This window comes from Heptranchias perlo, chromosome 2 (assembly GCF_035084215.1).
Source record: "Heptranchias perlo isolate sHepPer1 chromosome 2, sHepPer1.hap1, whole genome shotgun sequence".
NCBI classification, from domain to species: domain Eukaryota; kingdom Metazoa; phylum Chordata; class Chondrichthyes; order Hexanchiformes; family Hexanchidae; genus Heptranchias; species Heptranchias perlo.
In genome coordinates, this window is record NC_090326.1 from 35,264,696 (window position 1) to 35,287,761 (window position 23,066).

General features: G+C 43.2%; 2 protein-coding genes across 3 annotated transcripts in view; both read left to right on the forward strand.

The window, feature by feature from the left end:
• Window positions 1-8,855: 8,855 nt before the first annotated feature.
• Window positions 8,856-11,094, forward strand: rgs9bp (regulator of G protein signaling 9 binding protein). Its single transcript, XM_067997453.1, has one exon. It carries the CDS (start codon window positions 9,485-9,487, stop codon window positions 10,247-10,249), a length of 765 nt encoding a protein of 254 aa, XP_067853554.1. The 5' UTR covers window positions 8,856-9,484; the 3' UTR covers window positions 10,250-11,094.
• Window positions 11,095-20,217: 9,123 nt separating this feature from the next.
• mcur1 (mitochondrial calcium uniporter regulator 1) overlaps window positions 20,218-23,066 on the forward strand; it is a 38,048-nt gene continuing 35,199 nt past the window's right edge. Inside the window, exons 1-2 of one of the 2 annotated variants that reach the window (XM_068001716.1) lie at window positions 20,398-20,464; window positions 21,762-21,866. Coding sequence is in view for 1 of the 2 variants with exons in the window: in XM_068001715.1 (XP_067857816.1) it covers window positions 20,254-20,464 (211 nt within the window). In the remaining variant the exon portion in view is untranslated. Of the gene's footprint in view, window positions 20,465-21,761; window positions 21,867-23,066 lie in introns of both variants that reach the window. The other variant, XM_068001715.1, reaches the window with a different exon arrangement.

Below are 23,066 nucleotides of genomic sequence, written 5' to 3' on the forward strand. Positions count from 1 at the left end.
TCTCATTTTTATTTAACTATTATTTCCTAATGTTGTACCCCACGTCCAGCCTCTCAGCTTCCATGCTGTCAACATACAGGAGGACAGTTCTGTTTAGTTATTAAATTCTCCACAGCTTTAAATCAATTGAAAGATGTCCTTTGTTGGCCAGGATAGGTCTCACACAAATTGTCCCTTCCCTTCAGATGGAGTACTGTGGACTTGGGTTTGAATCACAGCCTTTACTGACATTCACATTAAATTATCCCGAAATGTTTTGCATTGCTTGTTCGTGACTGGGTCACGAGATGGAGCGGGTTCATGTTGACAATGCAATTACCTCAGGTTGCCATGGAGATTACCATGATTGTGCTGCCCTCCAGCCTGCAGGAAAACAACGGTCCGGATTTTGCTGTGAAAATAACGGTGAGTCTAACAGCACTCACCGTTATTTATGCGCAAATCGGACAGCAACTTCCGGCGAGCGCACATGCATAGTTAAACGCGAAAATTCAGAAGTTGCTGTCCAAAATGCGCTGCCTTTCCTTAAGCTGTGCGAAAATGGCATCTTGCTGTCTTGCTCCCCATTCAAATGTATTGAATGGCGTGAAGTTCCTGTACTGACGTCGTAGATACAGACTAAACTCGCCACAAAAAGTTAGGGCTTGTCCATTCCAGTGTAGTACCCTTTTAACTGCATGGTAAGGTTTAATTACTGCCAAACAACCTCTCTGGCACTGAAAATTAACTTTTACAACTGTGGAGTCTCATTATTTCAGCTTTTAGTTATTGTTGGAGATTTTAAAAAAAATTTTAATAATTTTTTTTAACTTTTTCTTTCTGTCTCTTTCATCTCTCTCTTAATCCAATCTTTCTTTCCCTCTGTTTATTTCGTTTTCTGTACCTGATTTAACCCTGAATTCACTATTCTAACTTACACATCCTGGTTTAGACTCTGCGCTGCGCATAACGATTCTTCAATCTGATTGGCTAAGGAGATACACAGTTGCTTGCCCTGTTCACACAGCTCCCAGATGTCCTGTAGAGGACGCCGCGCCATTTGGATCTCTAATTTACAGTAACTTGCTGTGCAAAGCCCCATAGGAAGTATATGGGCAAGGGCAAGTCTGACAAATGGCTGGCACCGTTCATTTGCCGCTCACAGCAAAATCCGGCCCACTGTGGGAAGTTTGAAAATGGCATATAACAATTGGAGCAACGAACACCCACAGAATAGCGTACTGAATTTTCTAATTGAAAAGTTTATATAATAAACGTTTACTTTTACAAGAATGGAACACTGTCATCATGACACTAGTGTAGACTTCCAGAATAAAAATGGCATCATGTCCATGCTATTTTTGTTTCCAACCTAATCATTATCAGGGACCTTGCATCTTCTTAGCTTTGAATGAATGAGGCCTAGACTGTGCTCCCAGTAACAATACAATATATTTTTCTATTCGTATATCATAAACCATTATCACTACATGGTGTATCATTCATATTGATAATAAGTTCAGGAAAAATACAAGTGCACTGGAAATTATGACTACATATCAAGGATGAGTATCGGGGTCAATCTGAACTGATGGATTTGGCCTTGGACGAGTGAGAAATTTTGTCCCTTGCTTTTTAATATTGCATCAGGATATTAATCAAAATGCTACTGTTATTAGCCATGCTCCTAAGATATGTCATTGTATAACTTTGCATAATAGATAATATAGACATCTCCTTTCCTCTTTATTAGAACATCCTGAATAAGATGTACATGTTGGACAACTAGAGATTAAACAGATCCAAAACCATCATGAATCCATCTCCATCACACTAACAGGGATAATAATTTTACTAAATTACCATCACTCAGTCTGCTGCTATCACCATTGACCCCTCTCCAGCAAAGTCCCATTCCAGAGACTTGAGCACAAAACCTAGGCTGACACTCCAGCACAGATGAGACATTAAACCAAGGCCCTGTCTGCCCTCTCAGGTGGACTTAAAAGATCCCACGGCACTTTTCAAAGAAGAGCAGAGGAGATCTCCCCAGTGTCCTGGCCAATATTTACCCCTCAACCAACATCACTAAAACAGATGTGCTGGTCATCATCACATCGCTGCTTATGGGACCTGGCTGTGCACAAATTGGGTAAAATTCCTACTTGTGTACAATTCTGGTGGGAATGGTACAAAGTGAGAGATATCACTGACTTTTAGCACATGGCTGTTCTCGCCAGAAATTCATAAATTTTCCTTTTGAGCTCTCCTCCCACACAATGGAAGATTTTACCCACTGAACTGGAATTTTAAGGAGGTGCTGCAGCTGGTCAAAGTACTGCTGCAGACTTTTAAAGGACATCTATCTGAAATAAACAGAAGGGAAAGGGATTGAAGTTGTGCACTATTGCAGTGCAGTGGAGAGTTCCAGGCCCCACATGGCCACAATTACAGATGCTGCATATATTGAGGCAAAGGAGACTTGCACTGGTTGTTGATCAAGGACATCCTCCCAGAGAAGAATCTTTTGAATTTCCCTGCTGGCCTGTGCTGCCCATATTAAATGGCAAAATTCAGCGCTGGACAGGAACAACGATTGAAAACAGGACTGCCTCATTATGCCATCATTTGAATAAAATTTGGCTACCTAATAAAATGCATGCAGATTCCATTCAGGAGACAACACTGAAGACACTGAAGGCAGGAATCTTGTTTACGGTGCAAACAGACAGGGAGCCAGTGTGTTCTGTAACCTGTGACTTTCCACCACCCACTTGCCCGGTTCCCCACTGGCAAAAATGCTTATATCTCCAAAGACTACACTGATCAAAGCATATCAGAACTGATCGCAATGATTTGAGTAACAGAAAGAAGCAATGATGAGGTTAATGTCATTCAGCAGCGCTCTTGTTATGTTCGGAAGAATATGTTTCACAGCAAATGGATTTTGCTTTGTCAAACCAGATGCAAATAATTTCAAAAGGCCTCACAATGTCAGAGCTTTTGTTGAAAAGCAAGGCATTGGGGTGCATTGTACTGATTATATGGCTTTTGGCATTTTAAAAAAATTACTTAAGAAAAATTGATATTACAACACCACCTGACTAAAGAAATGGTAGCTTGAAGCTAAACATTTACTTGGCTGTTCCTTGCTATCTTTGTATCATTACTTTGTCATGTATGTTTCACTGATTTTGTTTTTAGCGAAAAGCCTCTAAAAGGAATCTGACTGTAGTTCATTTCAATTCAGTACTGTGCTAGGCCTTTTTAAAATGACCTCTTACACTGTGCATATTTTTTATAAATGTAAAATGAATGAATCAGAGAATTATAAGTGTCCCTCTGGGTATCTCCAGCACAAATGAATGGCAGTAATTAATGCTGAGGAACGTTGGCTGCACAATAGTTCCCAGTTCAATTGCTGAAATCCACAAATATAAAGCATAGACTGTTGTTATTTGTCTAAGCAGTGTATAGTCTAATAATAATTCTGATTTTAAAAAATCTAATGGTAACATCTTGCAATCTGCTGCTATGTGGGCTGGAAATATTCAAACCATCAGTCTGGTGGAAATTGGCAGTTTTGAATGTTACTGCTTGTTGGTTTTAGTTTTAATGGTGCACTCAGGACGAATGCTTTAGACAATGCTACTAACAGGCTATATATAAGCTGTTCATAAAAGTGGTTATGACTGACTGAGCATGCATTTGCACAACATTGGTGTGAAGCAGCCTGAATCTGGAGTCAGGGCCAGACCTGAAATTGGAAAAAAGCAGAGTGACAATCCCTGGGGGCAGCTTGTCTTACTTCGCTTCACTTCAGAGTCGATTCAGGCCTCTACAATTTTAGCACTGGTGAAAAACTGGAACTGCTTTGCACTGACACTAAACTTGTGGAATGAATGCACCCTAAATTAAAACTGTTGTGCACATAATCAAGTTCTACAGATTACCCACCACAAACAGAAATCAATGACCATTCTGCTTACAAGCATGCTCTGACCTTTCATTCTGGTATTTTTACAATAGTGATATGAGGTATTCTATTGTGGTAAAGTACTGTACCACCATAGCCAAGTGGTACTACTTGCACAATTGGGCTCTGAGCATCACCATTCTTTGATCAGAGAGTGAGGTAAAAAGAGCATCACAATTAGAAGTTACTCCATTAATGAATTTTCCATATAGATCAGATGCATTTGTGTGTGTCATGCACATGTGCCACTGCCCATGAGGTCAGTCTATGTTTTGAATGTTCTGAACAGACTAAAAAAGTGTCTTGGAATAGGGAATAAAGGGATGCAATTGGCTAGTTTCCCTGTGCTGATTAACGTTTGGCAGTATTCCAAACAGCTGCAGGTCCTGAATTCCTCTCACTACTGAAAGCCAGTTCGAAAAGCATTGGAGGTGTCAATCAGGTAGCAGCAGGACACTGGGTGTGACGACGACTTATTTCCTGCAGAAACATATTAACAGACACAAATTATTTTACACTACCAAATCTCCTGTGGCATTACTCAAGATGAGTTGGAGGATATGCTGGTTTATAATAATTATGTACTTACAGGAAGTATGTGCTATATGAACGTAGGAACAGGAATAGGCCATTCAACCCCTCGAGATGTTCTGCCATTCAATGAGATGATACCTGATCTGTATCCTAACTCCATTCACCTGCCTTAGCTCCATATCCCTTAATACCTTTAGCAAGCAAAAATCTATCGACCTCAGATTTAAAATTATTAATTGAGTTAGCATCTACTGCTTTTTGTGGGAGAGAGTTCCACACTTCTACCACCCTTGGCGTGAAGAAGGGTTTCCTAACTCCTCTCCTGAGTGGCCTGGCTCTGATTTTAAAGGTTATGTGCCCTTCTCCTGGACTCCACCACCAGCAAGAAAAGTTTCTCTCTATTTACCCCATCAATTCCTTTCAAAATCCTAAAAACCTCAAATCAAATCACCCCACAACCTTCTACATTCCAGGGACTATAAGCCTAGTTTATTTAATCGCTCCTCATAATTTAACCTTTGGAGCCCTGGTGACATTCTGGTGAATCTGCGCTGCGCCCCTTCCAAGGCCAATATGTCCTTACTAAGGTGCAGTGCCCAGAACTGTACACAGTACTCCAGATGTGGTCTAACCAGGGCTTTGTACAGCTGTAGCAAAACTTCCTCCCCTTTATATTATAGTCCTCTAGATATAAAGGCTAACATTCCATTAGCCTTTTTGATTATTTTTTGCACCTGACCACTACATTTTAGTAATCTGTGTACATGGACCCCTAATTCTCTTTAGACTGCCACTGTTCCTAGCTTTTCACCATTTAAAAAATACTCGGATCTATTTTTTTTGGTCCAAAATGGATGACTTCACACTTACCTGCACTGAAATCTATCTGCCACAGTTTTGCCTGCTCACTTAATCTATCAATGTCTCTTTGTAATTTTATACTTCCGTCTACACTACTTACTATGCCACTAATCTATGTGTCATAATATGCAAGACCTTTAATATTATAGATAATCTTTTTACATGGACGGTCTCTTAAGTCTGCGAAGAAGAGAATGATAATGACTAGTCCCCTGCTACAGAACTGAAACGGCCCTTATTAAAATTACAAATGACACCCAATGTGACTGTGACCATGGTGCACAATCCCTCCTCATCCTTCTCAACCTGTCTGCAGCCTTTGACACGGTTGACCACACCATCCTCCTCCAACATCTCTCCTCTGTTGTCCAGCTGGGTGGGACTGCCCTCACTTGGTTCCATTCCTATTTGTCCAGATGTAGCCAGAAAATCTCCTGCAATGGCTTCTCTTCCTGCTCCCACACCGTTACCTCTGGAGTCCCCCAAGGATCTATTCTTGGCCTCCTTCTATTTCTCATCTACATGCTGTCCCTCAACAACATCATCCGAAAACACAACGTCAGATTCCACATGTACACTGACGACACCCAGCTCTACCTCACCACCACCTCTCTCGACCCCTCCACTGCCTCTGATTTGTCACGCTGCTTGTCCAAAATCCAGAATTGGATGTGCAGAAATTTTGTCCAATTAAATATTGGGAAGATCGAAGTCATTGTCTTCAGGCCCCTCCACAAACTCCGTTCCCTAGCCACTGACTCCATCCCCCTCCCTGGCCACTGTCTGAGGCTGAACCAGACTGTTTGCATCCTCTGCGTCCTATCTGACGCTGAGCTGAGCTTTCGACCCCATATCCTCTCCATCACCAAACTGCCTACTTCCACTGTAACATCACCCTTCTCTGGCTCTGCCTCAACCCATTGTCTGCTGAAACCCTCATCCCTGCCTTTGTTACCTCCAGATTCGACTATTCCAATGATCTCTTGGCCTGCCTGCCACCTTCCACCCTCCATAAACTTCAGCTCATCCAAAACTCTGCTGCCCGTATCTTAACCCACACCAAGTCCCGTTCTCCCATCACCCCTGTGCTCGTTGACCTACAATGGCTTCCGGTCCGGCAATACCTCAAATCTAAAATTCTCATCCTTGTATTCAAATCCCTCCATGGCCTCCTCCCTTCCCACCTCTGTAACCTCCTCCAGCCCTACAAGAATCCGAGATCTCTGCGCTTCTCCAATTCTGGCATCTATTGCATCCCCGATTTCCATCAGCCCACCATCGGCAGTCGTGCCTTCAGCTGCCTAGGCCCTAAGTTGTGGAATTCCTTCCCTAAGCCCCTCTGCCTCTCATCTCGCTCTCCTCCTTTAAGATGCTCTTTAAAACCTACCTCTTTGATCAAGCTTTTGGTCACCTGTCCTAATAGCTCCTTATGTGGCTCTATGTCAAATTTTGTTTGTTAATCGCTCCTGTGAAGAGCCTTGGGACGTTTTACTACGTTAAAGGCGCAATATCATTGCAAGTTGTTGTAGTAGAAACAATAAGTAGTAAGGTAATAAATGTAATAACGTATAGCACAGGGCAGGCAGACACCAATTTCCTGTAGTTGTTTGCCACAATAGTTTGAAATGATCCTATAACTTGCCTAATTGATTCCTACTGAGGAGATAGTTATTTTAATTGAGTTCTGGTTCTGTCTTCCATGTGCTTGAGCTGATTCAGATCTAATCAAACTGAATGAGTGAACTGAGAATGAATCACTCCTTCCTAATTAATATACCAGTAGCTGTTTTACAGTACACCTATGGTTTGTGTACTGCTTTGACACCTGTGTCATTTAGGGAGTGGTGCAATTAGAAGGGTAAGCTTATGAATTTGTGCTCTCAGTGCAGAGCACATATTGGGAATTTGGGTGTGAGCTCTCCCTGATTTTCCATTCATTAAAATTAATAGTTGGAAATCATGGAGGGTGCATGCCCCAATTCCCAATATGTACTCCCAATGGGCAAGGCTCCATGCTGAGAGCAAGAACATGTAAAATGACCCCTATAGTGTCTACTTATACTGATCTCCAATTGGGAAAAGCAGAGCTCTGCTCATTTGTACATAAATGCATGTACAAAGCTCTGCTCTCCAACAGACAGCACATTGTTAATGTTAGGAAAGAGCTGACCAACCTGCCTACACTTTCCTATAGGTGAAAACTTTAACATTTATAGCAGGGTGCCAGACATCTGCCTGTAGAGCCATACTGCAGCAACAAGTCAGTGCCAAGATAAAAGACAAATATAATTTATATATTATTAACAATCTTGCTTAGGGTGCACACTTCCTGCTCACAGATCTTATTTTGTGTTGTCACAACTTTTGGTCACACTTTTGTGTCAACACTTACCATTGTAAATTGCTATGTCAACATTTCCCATTCAATTTTACAATGTCATGATGTAGTTGCAGGTGCTGGACACAAGGTGGCTTTATGAGGTGAATTTCTGAAGTCTCTCTCCCATTGCTATCCTATATATAAAATAACTTATGTTCACCAACTAACCATGAGCAACACCACATGCAATTTACCAGTATAGATTAAATATATATCCAAACTATGATATTTCCAGTGAAATTAATGCCAGTCTCACAGATGCTCACATCACATGATCCAGCACAGGCACGATGGGCTGAATGGCCCCTTTCTGTGCTCTATGATTGTAGAAGCAAGTCGCCTGTCCCTGTTAAGTGGCAATAAGAGGAAAACTTTAAACAATGGTTAATAATGTCAAATTTACATATGTAGTAAATTATTACTCAGTCAGGGGTGAGTTCCACCTGGGGCTGAGCTGGTAACTTGGTACTTCAGCCCTGGTCTGGTGGCTGATGATTCAATTCCAATCCCTCAATAGGGCCTAAATTCATGAGTGCCCGAAACTGGGCATGATCCGTCATCCAGCAGCCAAGGTGCGCCAGAACGGAGAGGCCCGAGGGCCATATTAAATTTGTCCATGGGCCTTATTATCATAATTGCGCCGAGCGCCGCATTCGGGCTCAGCTCGCCGGTCCGGGCCCTTCAATTTTCTTCCGCGGCCTCCAGCGGTCCCTCTCAGGGCTCATTTCAGGCGGCCGCCGCGGCTGCTTATAAAGAGGCCCAGCGCCAATCAGGCACGGGCCGTCCCGCCACTAAATTGGCGATCGTCGCGCCCGATTTCCGCTCGTAAAACAGGCGCAGCGAAGTTGAATTCAACGTGTTTCGGGCGTCTGGACTGTACATTTGCCCTTTATGTAATAATTTACATTTACAGAGTAAATATAACAGGTTGCTGGCAATTTTGTAAATGCAATTTAAAGTTTAATTATCATTGTTTTAGACGGGGGTTAAAAAAAAAACTTATTTTATCCTTTGTGCTTATTTACATTCCTGAATGTATTGCAATTGGAAGGTGGTTTCAGGTCACCTCAGGGAGGATTAAAAGTACAGAGATACAAAGTGTGTGACTTTGCACCGGCTCACGTGTTGGGGATGGGCGTGTGGCGGTGGCGGGAGAGTGAAGCAGTGAGCCCTTGTGATGAGCGCTATGGAGCGGGTACATAACAGGCTGCCTGCAGAGGGACAAGGCTTTACACACAAACCAGCCACATGGGAGACATCCATGTGCAGGGAAAGGTCGCGGCACCGTTCGCGCCTCCTGCGTCACTGGATGCGCTGTAATCTTCAGCGATGGGTTTGAACACTGACTAACACGCAGCCACTCCGGGGGCAATATCTGTTACAAGAGGCTGGCAACATTTAACTGGAGCTCCGAGCGACCCGCGGGGAAGCAAAGACCGAAACCACGCTGGGCGACCCTTGAGCTGCAAGGAAATTCTGGTCTGCTGCACTGAGAACTTTTTTTGTTTTGTTTTGTTGGCTGGGTTTCCAGGTTGTAACTCGGGATTCCGCCCCCACTTTGCAGGCTGGACACGGTCTGATTTAGTGAGAATCTCCCTCTCCCTCTCCCTCTCCCTCCCTCCCTCTGCCTCTCTCTGCGGGCAGAGCTGGGACCGGAGGCTGCACCCAGAAGGTCGATGTCTCTTTTATGTTCCGGCGCCTTCAGCGTCCGCTCGGGTTTCCAGCGGAGTTGGTGACCGAGCCGAGACCCCCCTATGCCGATCCAAAGCACCAAGGTGGCAGATGAAGGGACTGCAAACTCGGCGAAGGCGAGGGAGGACTGCAGGGCTCTGGTGGGCTCTCTCAACAAGGTGACGGGATGCTACAAGCACCTGGCCAGCGGCGTGGGCGGCTCGTCGGACTCCACCGACCTGAGGGATGAGCTGAGGAGAACCAGAGAGAAGACCCAGGACCTGGCGGTGCTCATCAGGAACAAACTGACGGCGGTGCTGCGGGACAAGAACCTGAGCAGAGAGGAGCGAGTGGAGATGGAGCGCCTCTGGGTCCTCTTCTCCTCCAACCTGGAGACCTTCCAGGTGGACATGTGCAAAGTGTTGGAGCTGGTGCAGAACTTCCCCCTCTCGGGGACCGAGCGACCCCTGATCCAGACCGGGTTGTCCGGAGGGACCTCGGAGGTGGCAGCCCGGGCTCTGAGCGTCCAGGACATAATCCACGGCACGGCGCCGAGCGCGGAGAACCTGGAGCAGGAGCAGCTGGAGGAGCAGATCGAGAAGGTGGACAGGATGGTGGAGAACATGGAGATGAAGGTCAACGTCCTCAGGTGGACGGTGGAAGCCAAGGGAGACGCGTACCATTCGGTGCTCAGCAACGACACCTCCTCGGTGGCCCTGCTGTCGGGGGAGGAGGAGGTGCAGGGCAGGCGGTGCTGCGACCGCGACAGGTGTCTTATGTCCATGCTGCTTTGCACGGTGGCCCTGATTGCCGTCGTGTTGTCGGTGTGTGTCGTGAAGCTTGCATGATCGGTCTGCCCCACCGATCGGTGGAAACTCAGGAAAGCTGCAGGGGTCGGTCCCACTGCCTGCAATTCACCGAAGGAAAAGCCAAAACTCCAACTGTTTGTTAGATGCCCAGCAGTGGAGCTGGAGACTTGATAAACACGGCAGAGTTTCTTTTTTTTTTAAAAGAAAAAAGTTTTCTTCATGTGTATTTGCCAAAAAAAAAAGCAAAACTGCAACCTGTGTAGGGCAATAGAAGCAGCGATTGCTTCTCCCCTTGTATAAGGTTGAATGTGATGAGTTACATTTCATTAACAGCTGAGTACAATTTAAACTTATAACAGTACAAATAACAATACAAGAGGGTTACATTTACATTTTGTATTTCTAGTTTTCTGCAGGAAAATGGTAAAAGGAAATTTAAAAATACAAGTCTGTTTGGGGAGGGGCGGATTTTTTTTTAAAGTGTTGATCAATTATTCGCACGAGGGGATTAATAATTATCCGAAATGAATTTACATGCTGAAGAAGTGTTTGTATCGTTTTAAAAGGTATGACAGGTTCGTGGGATTTTTGATTATTTTTGAATGCATGTGATAATCACTCATTTTTTGCATTAATTAACAATTTAAATTAAGCAACGTATATTGCGCAGCAAAGTGGAAATTTAAAGCTTAAAAATCAAATTATCAGATGATTTGATTTGAATTAAAGGGAGTAGATTGCATTAGGACAAAGCCCAGCTTGGGTTTTAAAGTGTTTAAAAATATCCATGAAGTAGAATAGGACTAAAGGAATGATTCCACATGGAGCTTCCTTTGTAAACATCACTTCTGTATTGTAAATATTAAATCCTAAACTTTACCTGATCTATTTATCATGTCTTATAATAATGTCTTATAAAAAATTTACACAGAGAGTTGTTACCTTCTGGAATGCACTGCCTGAAAGGGTGGTGGAAGCAGATTCGATAGTATTGGATGTTTATTGGAAAAGGAAACATTTGCAGAACTATGGGGAGAGAGTGGGACTAATTGGTAACTCTTTCAAAGAGCCAGCACTGGCATGATGGGCTGAATGGCCCCCTTCTGTGCTGTATCATTATATGATAAAGGGAGAGATCTTCTATTCAGGCCATAACACCCGCATTAGCTTAATGGGTAAACACACTGTGTGGTGTGATACACACCATTGCAGACTAAGAAGATTCCAGAGGGTAGATGTTACAATCTTAGCGCTTGTAGCACATGATGTGTGACAAGAGTGCATATTGGGAATTCGGTTGCAGAAATTAATGAGCAGAAAACTGTGGGCCGTGAATTGGGTGCACTAACCTTCACACCCAAATTGTTGATATACGCTCCTGTAACGTGAAGCTCTGCGCAGGAGTGCAAAATAAAAAAATGTACCCTTAGGGTCCGTCCCTGGTCTGTGCTGAATTAACTGATCTCAGCCTGTGCAGTGGTGGAGGGCAATACTCTTTTTGTCTCAATATCTCCAGGCTATGAAGTGGAAAAAAAATCAGCCACGGTTCCTGCTTCTGATCAATATGCGGTGATCCCTGCTGGAAATGCACTTGTCTGGACATCTGGTGAGGACAAGATCGAGCATGCCTGTGATCCTCCCATGATAGAATAGCCTGCCAAAACTCACTGTCAGTGTTTACACAGGAAGAATAGCCACTTGGGCAAGGTAGCAGCTTGCTGCTGGTGCATGTGAGACTGGATCGCAGCATGAATTAACACTTTCAGAAGAGAGGACTTACCTAAACCAAAGTGAAACAAAATACAAAATCTGAACCTGAAGGCTCTTGCTCCTGTATTTCTCACTTACATTTATCACATGGCAATACTAACTACACACCACTGAAACAATGAATTCAAACAGCTTCATCCAAGAACAACAAAGATAAAATGTAGTAAATTTGGCTACATTATCACAGGTAAGCAGTACTCTCGCGGGCTATGTAGTCTGGTCTTTATTTTCCAAAAGCTTAATTTTCCAGAATATTTTGTGTTTGTAAAAAAAACACACCAGTAATCACTAAAATATTCTTTGAAAACAAATCACCATCAAAGTCTGTTTTAGTGATTAGTCACTGATTTACAAAGAGGCTTGTTATCTGTTACACTAAGTCTGTGAGGCCGGTATGATGACACAGAGTGAGAATGTTTATTTCAGGTATTATATTCTTGCCATCTTTATTTGGAGTAAAATTCCATGGGTTAGATGTTTAACTTGCCACCTGGGCGTAAAACTGGCATTGCGGATTGGCCGCCCATTATAGAAACTGTCCGATTTTCACATCCTTTAAAAATCAACCCCATATTTAATTTTAAGTTACTTTTTTTTCCCTTTCTGACACTGTGGCTCTGTGTGCCATTCTCAATGGAGATGGTCAATGGGTGATCTGCTTCCAGCACAATGCAAGGCCTCTCTGAAATGGCCACCTGTGGATGTCAAAAAGTGGCCTGGAATAACTGTCCCTCCCTGTATGAAAGCCATTGGCTTCTACATTTGGCGACTATTGTTCATTTTTACCCCTAAAAAAGATGAGAGTGAAGCAAGAGAGAAAATGTGAGAGAGAAGCAAAACAGTTTACCCTCTGATCAAAATTCAGAAGCAGTGCTTAGTACATATCATTCAGGAAAGTATATAAGATCAGCAAAAATAATGGGAAAAAACAGGAGAAAGTGTTTAATATACAGTTAAAGTCTAACCACAATTGTGTAATTTCCCCTAGCTCCTTGATCCTGTGTTAAATTAGTTGATCTCACTAGTAAAGATGCTATAGTTGGCCTGAGAGCCCCTGAGATAGGGAATGGAAAATCAGTGTGGATCCCCCTTCTGATCACTATCCAGGGATGCTTTTTATGTGTGGATATCAACACCCTTTAATTTTATTGGTAGGAAATGATGCGTGGGATTTCTGATATTCTAAAGTTGTAAAATTGCCCCTTAGTACAGGATTGGTCCCAACTGCATTGGTCACATGGTCAAATAGCTCCCAACACTGACTATCTGGCCTCACATATATCAGGAATGGGCACTTGGGTGAGATACCAGAACGTTCCAGTATCCAGGGAACTATAGCCCAGCATGAGATCGCACCATCAGAAGAGGAAGCAAGAAAAGGGGAGATAACTAGAAAAAAAGCTTGCTATCCAATCCCTTCTAAAAGTCCATGTTAATTATATCCATAGACATTGTCCACTAATTTTAGCATTTCCTCAAAGAACTCCAGTAGATTTTTGAGACCTGAGTTTTAACTTTCCAATCCATCCTCCTCATGGTCTGCCTGCTCCTCGGATGAACACTGATAGTTAAAATCTACCCCCATGGATGCTATCGGGTAGGCTTCCGGTGGAGAGCCAATGATTTTGAGGGCCGGGCCTCAGCATCAGGCCAGCGGGCTGGGTTGGAAATTGTGTGCCCGAGGCAGCCTCCTGGCTCTGGGCCGCAGCAATATTGAGCCGGGAGAAGTTAGGTCGGAAATGGGGGGGGGGCGCGAAACCTGGAGTGGCAGCGGGTCAAGCTCCTGCTCCTCCCGGCCCCACAAAAATTAATACAGACTTACCTGTGGAATCCTCTTTGGCTGGACCAGCAGCCGATACTGGATGGAGCGAGTGTGGTGCACGCTCTGCCCAAGTACTCTCCTAAAATGTCAATCGGGGTCCTATGTACATCATAGCTCTGGCCGCCCAGCTTAGGTCTGGGTTAGGATTACCGTGGGAACAGGGCAGTAAGTAATTCCCCAACACCTTTGGGCTGCTACCCCTCCATTTCCGTCAGGCAGGAGGCCTCAAAATCTGCTCCCATAAAAGTGCCTCAATCATTTTTTCTGTTATTGAAGACTGATTAACTAGTTTCCTGATTAGGTATCTTCCATTTTGCATATAAAAATAAGACGTTTGTCCTCCAGTAATTCGGTATGCCCACTGTATTTATGGAGCTCCTTAAAACACTATAATCAGAGCCTCATCTATTTCCTTATTAAATTGTTTGAGAATCGAGACTGTGTCTCATTTGGTTGAAGTGCACTGCAGATTGTGGGGGCGGATAGTCTAACTAGGGCATTTAGGCACTTTAGATAGCTGTCCATCAGCAAATGCCTTAACTTACCTTGCAGGCAAAACATTGCAAACTCTGATGCAAAGCAACTTAACCCACTGTCAGGACTAAGTGTCAGTTTAGCTCAGTTGCTATTACGCTCTCTTTTGAGTTAATAGGTTCTGTGTTCAAGCCCCATTATGGACTTGCACACATAATCTAAACTGAACTTCACTGCAGTACTGAGGAAGTGCTGTGTTGTCAAGTCCGCTGTCTTTCAGATGAGATTTTAAATTGACTCTCTATCTGCCTGTTCAGGTGGATGTAAAAGATCCCATGGAACTATTTGACAAGTAGTTCACCTAGTGTCCTGGCCAATGTTCCTCCCTCAACCAACACCACAAAAACAGATTGTCAGGTCATTCATTCATTTGCTGCTTATGTGCAAATTGGTTGCTGTATTTGCACCCATAACAACAGTGACTGCATGCAAAAAACTCATTGGTTGCAAAGTGCTTTGGGATGTCCTGAGGATGTGATAATTACAACTTCATTCTTCTTTAAGACTGGATATCTGTAGAAGGTGAAGCAGGCCAGCAAGGCCTGAATTATATGGTGGGTTGCAATTGCACACTGCCTACCAGGAGAGAGCTCTGTGCTTGTGTGCTTATGGGCAGGCTATTTTTTAATGTTAGGAGAGAGCTAGTTGCAGTGTTTTCGTCCTCGTGACATCAATACTAAGTTTATAAAGTGCCCAAGAGATCCAGCAGGCACTTGAACATTTTTTTAAGCCGGCAACACATGGGACTAGAGTTATACTACCTGTGGTGCCAAGCCCAAGCAGTCTGAGAAAGCTGGAGTCTGGAAGGAATCTCACACTGTATGGTTTTAGTGTGTTTGGAGTCAGACAGGGGTTTGCCTACCAAGTTATAATGCCATTTACGTGTCAATACGAACCCAAACTGTTTTGCATCAACTGCAGCCAATAACACCCAATCAGAAGTTGAGTTACAATCATTCAAAGATATCACTTCTATAAGTAAGGATGAAACATTTTATGTATGTTAAAGAATGCAATTGAATATGATATTATATGCAAGTAGCATCAAACTTACAAAATTGAAACAAAGAATAAATTAAAAATTATGGAAGCAGCACTGTTTAGTTAAACAATTTCTGATATGCTTTCTTCGACACAAAATCAAAACTACCACCACAGAGGGGTGAGCAAGGGCACAGATTTTGTTATTTAACGATTACTCTGCTTCAAAAGGTAATTTTGTGTGAAGCGTTTGGGATGTTTTGATGTGATGAGACAAAAATGAAAATATTAGCTAAGAAAGTCAAAAATTCCATAAATGCCACAGGATTATAAGAAATGGTTTTTAGTGACTTCAAAAGAGGAATTAATCAAAAGCTTTGACCTACAAGACACTCAGCAATCTGGTAAGTGTGAAATACATTATTTTCAAAAACAATCTCACTTTACACCAAAAGTGGTTTGAAAACACTTCACAATGCTTTCTTAACCAACTTGCCAGCATAAGTTTGTAAAATAGTTGACTTATATGAATAAAGCCCTGTGCCCATATTACGCAGATGTTTTCAAACTGCATCAATCATTCTCACTCTGGCACTGCCCTTCATATCTCATCTCTACCCAGCTCCACTAAATCCACTCCTAAGCTATAGAAATGTTGGAAACAGACAGTGACCAGGGTAACCACCTAAAGCCAACAAGGACATAGCATTCATGGAACAGAAAACACTCTGCTGCCAGGCCGTGGGAAGATTCTGCACTTCTGTTGGCTGCTCCACAAGGCTTCCATGCGAGCGGGAGACTGTCATACATGCGTAGATCTTGTTCATAGTTTAAAGGAAGGGTCAGATGGTCACTGTTTTGAACTCTAATGATGCATAGTTGTAAACAGCAGAATTTCCTGTCTACTGAATGAGCTAATTGTTATTGTCTAGAAACCTGGCAAGCAAGAGTTGCTTATCTATATATTAAAGTTGTGGCTTTTGTATTTTTAAAGTGTAAATATAATCAACAACAATAACAACAACTTGCATTTATATAGTGCCTTTCACATAGTAAAACGTTCCAAGGCGCTTCGCAGGAGCGTTATCAAACAAAATTTCACACCGAGCCACATAAGGAGGTATTAGGACAGATGACCAACAGCTTGGTCAAAGAGGTAGGTTTTAAGGAGCGTCTTAAAGGAGGATAGAGAAGCATAGAGGTTTAGGGAGGGAATTCCAGAGCTTAGGGCCTTGGCAGCTGAATGCATAGCCACCAATGGTAGAGCAATTAAAACCGAGGATGTGCAAGAGGCAAGAATTGGAGGAATACAGAGATCTCGGAGGGATGTTGGGCTGGGAGACTCTTCCAGGAGACCATTGGAGTAGTCCAGTCTGGAGGTAACAAAGGCATGGATGAGGGTGTCAGCAGCAGATAAGCTGAGGCAGGAGCAGAGATGGGTGATGTTACGGAGGTGGAAGTAGATATGTGGTCGGAAGCTCATCTCAGGGTCAAATAGGACGCCAAGGTTGCGAACGGTCTGGTTCAGCCTCAGACAATGGCCAGGGAGAGGGATGGAGTCGGTGGCTTGGGAACAGAGTTTGCAGCGGGGACCAAAGACAATGGCTCCAGTCTTCCCGATATTTAGTTGGAGGAAATTTTTGCTCATCCAGCACTGTATGTTGGACAAGCAATGTGACAAATGGGAGATAGTGGAGGGGTCGAGGGAGGTGGTTGTGAGGTATAGCTGAGTGTTGTCAGCGTACATGTGGAATTTGACGCCGTGTTTTCAGATGATGTCGCCGAGGGGCAGTATAATAGATGAGAAATAGGTGGGGGCCAAGGATAAATCCTTGGGGGACTCCAGATGTAACGGTGAGGGAGTGGGAAGAGAAACCATAATCAAATACTGTTTCTATGTTCCGGCAAATTATAAGTATCTTATGTGCCAATTGGATTGGATGAGTCAATACTTGCTTTTTTCTGGGAATTTCTTGTTTTTGAGATTTCCCAAAACCATTAGCTTTGATACCCCAACAGGTTAAACATTGTAACTTGCCACAATTCAGCAGTTGATTCTAAATTCTGGGAATTGATCAGGAAACGAACTTTGTAATGTGAAGTTTATACTGTGTAATCACATTTCAATTCCAATGACACACTGACGCCGAAGATGGTACAAAAGGTTAGAATTAACCTTACCAGTAACAAGGACTTTGCTTTTCAAACATAAATGAGTACATTTCTTCAGAAGAATAATTAAAAGGACTCTACTTATTGTGTTACATTTCATGCTAGTAAACTGCTTGTGACGTTGCCCACAATCAGTTAATAAGTGTAAGTTATTTCTTTAATATACACAATGGCAATGGGGTTGGGAGAGAGACTTCAAAAATTCACTCCACAGAGCCACTTAATGGCCAGAGTTTACATTGTGACAGTTGCAACATTGAATGGCAATTGTTGACATAACAATTTACAATGGTGAATGTTGGCATAAAAGAGTGATCATAAAATCTTGACAACTGGAAGTCAGATTGGTGGACAGGAAGCATAATCAAAAGTAGTTGTGGGAGTGAGTGGGCTTGTAATAGAAAGACCATTGCTACAGATGAAGAGAATAAAGTCCAGAAAGGGAAGGGTAGAGTCAGAGATGAAACACATGGGTGGAAATTCAAAGCAAAGTAATTGAAATTCTCTCGAGGTCAGGGATGGAATAGGATTGGAACAAAGAGTGTTCTAGATATCCTGCAAAAAGTCGAGCAAAACTGGGACCTATGCAGGTTTGAGTGGAGATACCTTTTCTCTGGGGGAAGTGAATGAAATTAGGAGAAGTTGTTCAAAAAGAGAGCAAGTTCAACTAGACACAGGAGGGTGGTGGTGAACAGGGACTGGTTGGGCTGCTGCACAAGGAAGAAACAGACCAGCTGGAGACCGTCCTGGTGAGGGATGGAGGTGAAGAAATAATGGATGTCCTGGGTGAAAGTGAGATGATTGGGGCTGGAGAATCTGAAGCCATTAAAATTGCAGAAGGCATCAAAGGAGCCATGGATGGTGGATAGGAACTGGACAAGGGGGACTAGGATAAATCTTAGATAAGAGGGAAATTAATTTGGTGGGACAGGAGTAAGCTGAACTAGAGTCTAAAGCTGTGATCATTAAATTTTTCAAAAAAAAAGCTCAATAAATATCTGGTTAAGAACAGTATTCTGCACTATAGGAATAAATACAGATAGGATAATCAAATACTCTATGGAACATGATATTCGTTAGCTGTTGGAGCTGAGGAATAGGTTTCACATCAGTGGAAGGCAGCTAACCTGCGTAAATTAATGAAGATGTGGGCTGTGCAAGGGCAGATTACTGAAAAGGCACAGCTTCTGGATTGTTGAAAGAGAAAATAAAAATGTGAAATTAAATAGAAATAAAGAAATCAAAAAACAGAAAGAACTCTCATTTATATAGCACCTTTCATAATCTCAGGACGCCCCAAAGCGCTTTACAGCCAATGATGTATTTTTGGAGTGTAGTCACTGTTGTAATGTACGGAAATGCGGCAGCCAATTTACACACAGCATAGTCGTACAAACAGCAATGATGACCAAATAATCTGTTATGATGGTTTTGGGGAATAAATGTTAACCAGAACATCTGAAGAACCCCCCACCCACTCTTCATTGCATAGCGTTATGAGATCTTTTACATCTCATTCGAAAGACGGCACCTCCAACAGTGCAGCACTCCCTCAGTACTGCACTGAAGTGCCAGCCTAGATTATGTGCTCAAGTCTGTGGAGTGGGGCTTGAACCCACGACTTTCTGACTCAGAGGCGAGAGTGCTACCCACTGAACCCAGGGAAATAAGAAAAACCACCAGTGCAGACCAACAGTGAACCTTCCACTTGTCTTCAGTGAATTCTTTCAAAATAAGTATAAGATGTTAAAATATCGGAGGGTAAATTCAGCACTCCTCACATTCAGCAATGGCAAAGGGTGTGTAGTGAAAAAATTAAGCCTACAGTGTTGTACCCTTCAAACATGATTTAACTGTGGGAGTGGGAGTGTTGAATTCACCGGAGAATCTTTAAAATTCTATTTTTTTAACAGCAGATGAGCCAATAAAGGAGAATATAGGTTTAATTTCTTTAAATGTTATTCCCCAATAATATCTTACTGGTTGTGGCTAAAGAGAAGTTTAAGAGTACTTTAAAAAAGATTTTAATGTAATGTATATATTTTAAAAATCTTAATGCCAAATAGGGATTGGAAATCTACTTGTGCCAAGAGCCACCAATGGGTATTCATATATAAAAAAGCTAAGCACTCTATTTGTACTGATGATGTGGAGATGCCAGTGGTGATGGACTGGGGTGGACAAATGTAAGGAATCTTACAACACCAGGTTATAGTCCAACAATTTTATTTTAAAATCACAAGCTTTCGGAGATTATCTCCTTCGTCAGATAATCTCCGAAAGCTTGTGATTTTAAAATAAAACTGTTGGACTATAACCTGGTGTTGTAAGATTCCTTCTATTTGTACTAGCGGATCTCCTGTGGCATTGCTTATAGATAGTGTGAAGTCTGCAGCACGGCTGTGATATTTAGCGGGGCCGCTCATATCGTCCAGCAATTTGATGGATTCGCAATTCACGGAGCATCTCTTCCTCCCCACAAATTGCTGTTTTTTTCTTGAAACGCACCAGGCGAGGTGAACTCGCCATTGCTTTCTGGGACCGATATCATGTCCCTGCCCAGCAAGAACCAGCCGCACGCCCAGACTGCCCGCTCTCATTCAAAAAAAAATAATCCCTTCAGGACCATCAGCGCGCGGCGCCTGCAGTCCGAACGTGCGCGTTGCGTCATCAGTTTATGCAGCCTTTTGTTACGGTCTCGCGTAAGCGCGGCGTGCTGGGAGATGACGTCAGACGCGGCGGCGGCGGGAAGGTCGGGGCAGTGATGTCAGCGGTCAGGGCTGGGGAGCTGCACGTGAGAGGGGGTCTGCGGGCCGCGCGGGGGAGCGGCGGCGTCATTGCCGTCACCATCGCTACCGTCACCGCCGGGCCTCGGGCAGCGGGTCTGGGCCCGGTTCCGTTACCGTTACCGTCCAGCCGCCGACAGCCGGCTCGTCCCACCACTGCTGACAGGGGCCACGGTCAGGTCGTGAGAGGTGAGTTGGTGCGTGTGAAGGCGGTGCTGGGCATGTCTGCCCGCCGCTGGCCCTGTCAGTATTGCCTGCTGGTGCCGCGCATTGAGGGCACGGACTGCGCTGTCCCCGACCTGTTCGGTTCCCCTTCCCCTTCCAGTTAAAAGCACCCACCTCTTGGTCAATAGTTCCCCCCCTTTTTTAAAAAAAAAGTTTATTACTCCTCCAGCTGAACTTGGAGGCTCAAACTGCTGTGATAGCTGGCCATTTTATTCGCCAGTCAGCCAAAGCAAAAATAGAAATGCTGCAAACAACCAGCAGGTCTGTCGCATCTGTGAAGAGAAAAGGCAGGTTAGTGGTTTTGGGACCTTGACCCTTTGAAAGATAATCACGCCCCTGTGTAGAGTGGAAGACAGTATAATCAGGGCTGCCACCCTTTCTGCTTCAGGATGCTGAGAGGGAGGCAGGGATTTTCAGCACTGGCCGCATTGTGATAGATAGTGTTGTGTATTTCAGTATTTTTTAAAGGAGATGGACATTACTAGATGTTCGAATAGTGCCACGGGAATTTTTTTTTTCATTCTTGAATGTAATTAAGCTTCCACAAATGCGAAAAGGATTGTACAAAAGTAGTAAAAAACCAGTGGTGAAAATGTTGAAGCCAGCTTGAACCACAGCTGTACTGAAGAATTTCTTATCCTGAGCAAGGCAATGATAAGTGAATGTTTGGGAGTTTTTCCATGTAAATGCATTGAGAGACATCCTTTGCATGTCGTCCTGTGAAGAGGTCAGAAATAGTTAAAATGAGCTTGAACTTTCCCTGTTGCTCCTGACTAACACACAACTGTACTCTCCCATCCAATGTGTTAATCATTGTTTAGTGATTAATTTCTCTGAAGTAGGAGTACAAACTACTTTGCCTTTGTGGGCAACCTTGTTGGGTACCACAGAGCCTTCGGGGGTCACATACAAAGATTAAATAGTCCCATTAATTTGTATATATTGTAAGCTGCACATACTAATGAGACTTGGGCCACATACTCTAAGAACGGTCCTTCCTGACCACCAGGCCCAATAAATTCACAGAACAAATCATTGAGTAATGCAAATAGGATTGAGTTGCCTAGGCTTTGTGGATTGGATTGGATTGGTAAGGCTTGGACTGTATGTAGCCCACAAGCCATTTGGCAAATATGCCTTAGTTCTGTCTACTTAGAAAGATAAAGCACTGTGCCCATCAACAAGGTATACTTCCTTTTAGAAGAAGAAATGTGAGATAGTGGATATCATTTTTGATGGTGCAGTTTCCTTTGTGCTGCAGGCATGCTTATTGGAAAAAGCAGCTCAAAGTCTCTCCACCCGCTTGGAAGAAGAGAATTCGGTGAATACTAGCTACATAACAGAAAACATAGCGGAAGAGTTAAAGGTAGTTATTCAAATTGGCAAAAGGTGGGAAGTGGTGTTCCACAAAGATCAGTGCTGGGACCACGGTTGTTCACCATATATACATAAATGATTTAGACTCGGGAATCCGAAGTACAATTTCAAAATTTGTGGACGATGCCAAATTGGGGAGTATAGTTAATACTGAGGAGGACTGTAACAAAATACAAGATGACATTAATAAACTTGCAGAATGGGTGTGGAATTGGCAAATGAATTTCAATATAGATACGTGTGAGATGGTACATTTTGGTAGGAATAATGAGGCCACATACTCCTTGGAAAATAAGAGCCTAAACGGGGTAGAGGAGCAGATACACAAATCACTAAAAGTGGTGATGCAGGTTAATTAGGCCGTAAAACCAAGCACTGGGTTCATTTCTAGAGGGACAGAATTGAAATGCAGTGAAGTTATCCAAGTTTGCTGACGATACAAAGCTAGATGGGAAAGTAAGCTGTGAGGAGGACACACAGATTCTGCAAAAGGATATAGACAGGTTAAGTGAGTGGGCAAGAAGGTGGCAGATGGAGTATAATGTGGGGAAATGTGAGGCTATTCACTTTGGCAGGAAGAATAGAAAAACAGAATATTTTTTAAATGGTGAGAGACCATTAAATGTTGTTCAGAGAGATTTGGGTGTCCTCATAAAAGAAGCACAAAAAGTTAGTGTGCAAGTATAGCAGGCAATTAGGAAAGCAAATGGCATGTTGTCCTTTATTGCAAGGGGTTTGGAGTACAAGAGTAGGGAAGTCTTACTACAGTTTTACAGGGCTTTAGTGAGACCTAACCTGGAGTACTGCTTACATTTTTGGTCTCCTTATCTAAGGAAGGATGTACTCGTCTTAGAGGCGGTGCAATGAAGGTTCACTAGGTTAATTCCTGGGATGAGAAGGTTGTCCTATGAGGAGAGATTGAGTAGAATGGGCCTATACTCTCTGGAGTTTAGAAGAATGAGAGATGATCTCATTGAAACATATAAGATTATGAGGGGGCTTGACAGGATAGATGCTGAGAGATAGTTTCCCCTGGCTGCAGAGTCTAGAACTAGGGGGCATAGTCGCAGGATAAGAGGTCGGCCATTCAAAACTGAGATGAGGAGGAATTTCTTCACGCAGAGGGTTGTGAATCTTTGGAATTCTCTACCCCAGAGGACTGAATGTTGAATCATTGAATGTATCCAAG

What these genes read in the sequence shown, in the direction of transcription:
- rgs9bp (XM_067997453.1), top strand. Translation starts at nt 9,485, where the DNA reads ATGCCGATCCAAAGCACCAAGGTGGCAGATGAAGGGACTGCAAACTCG.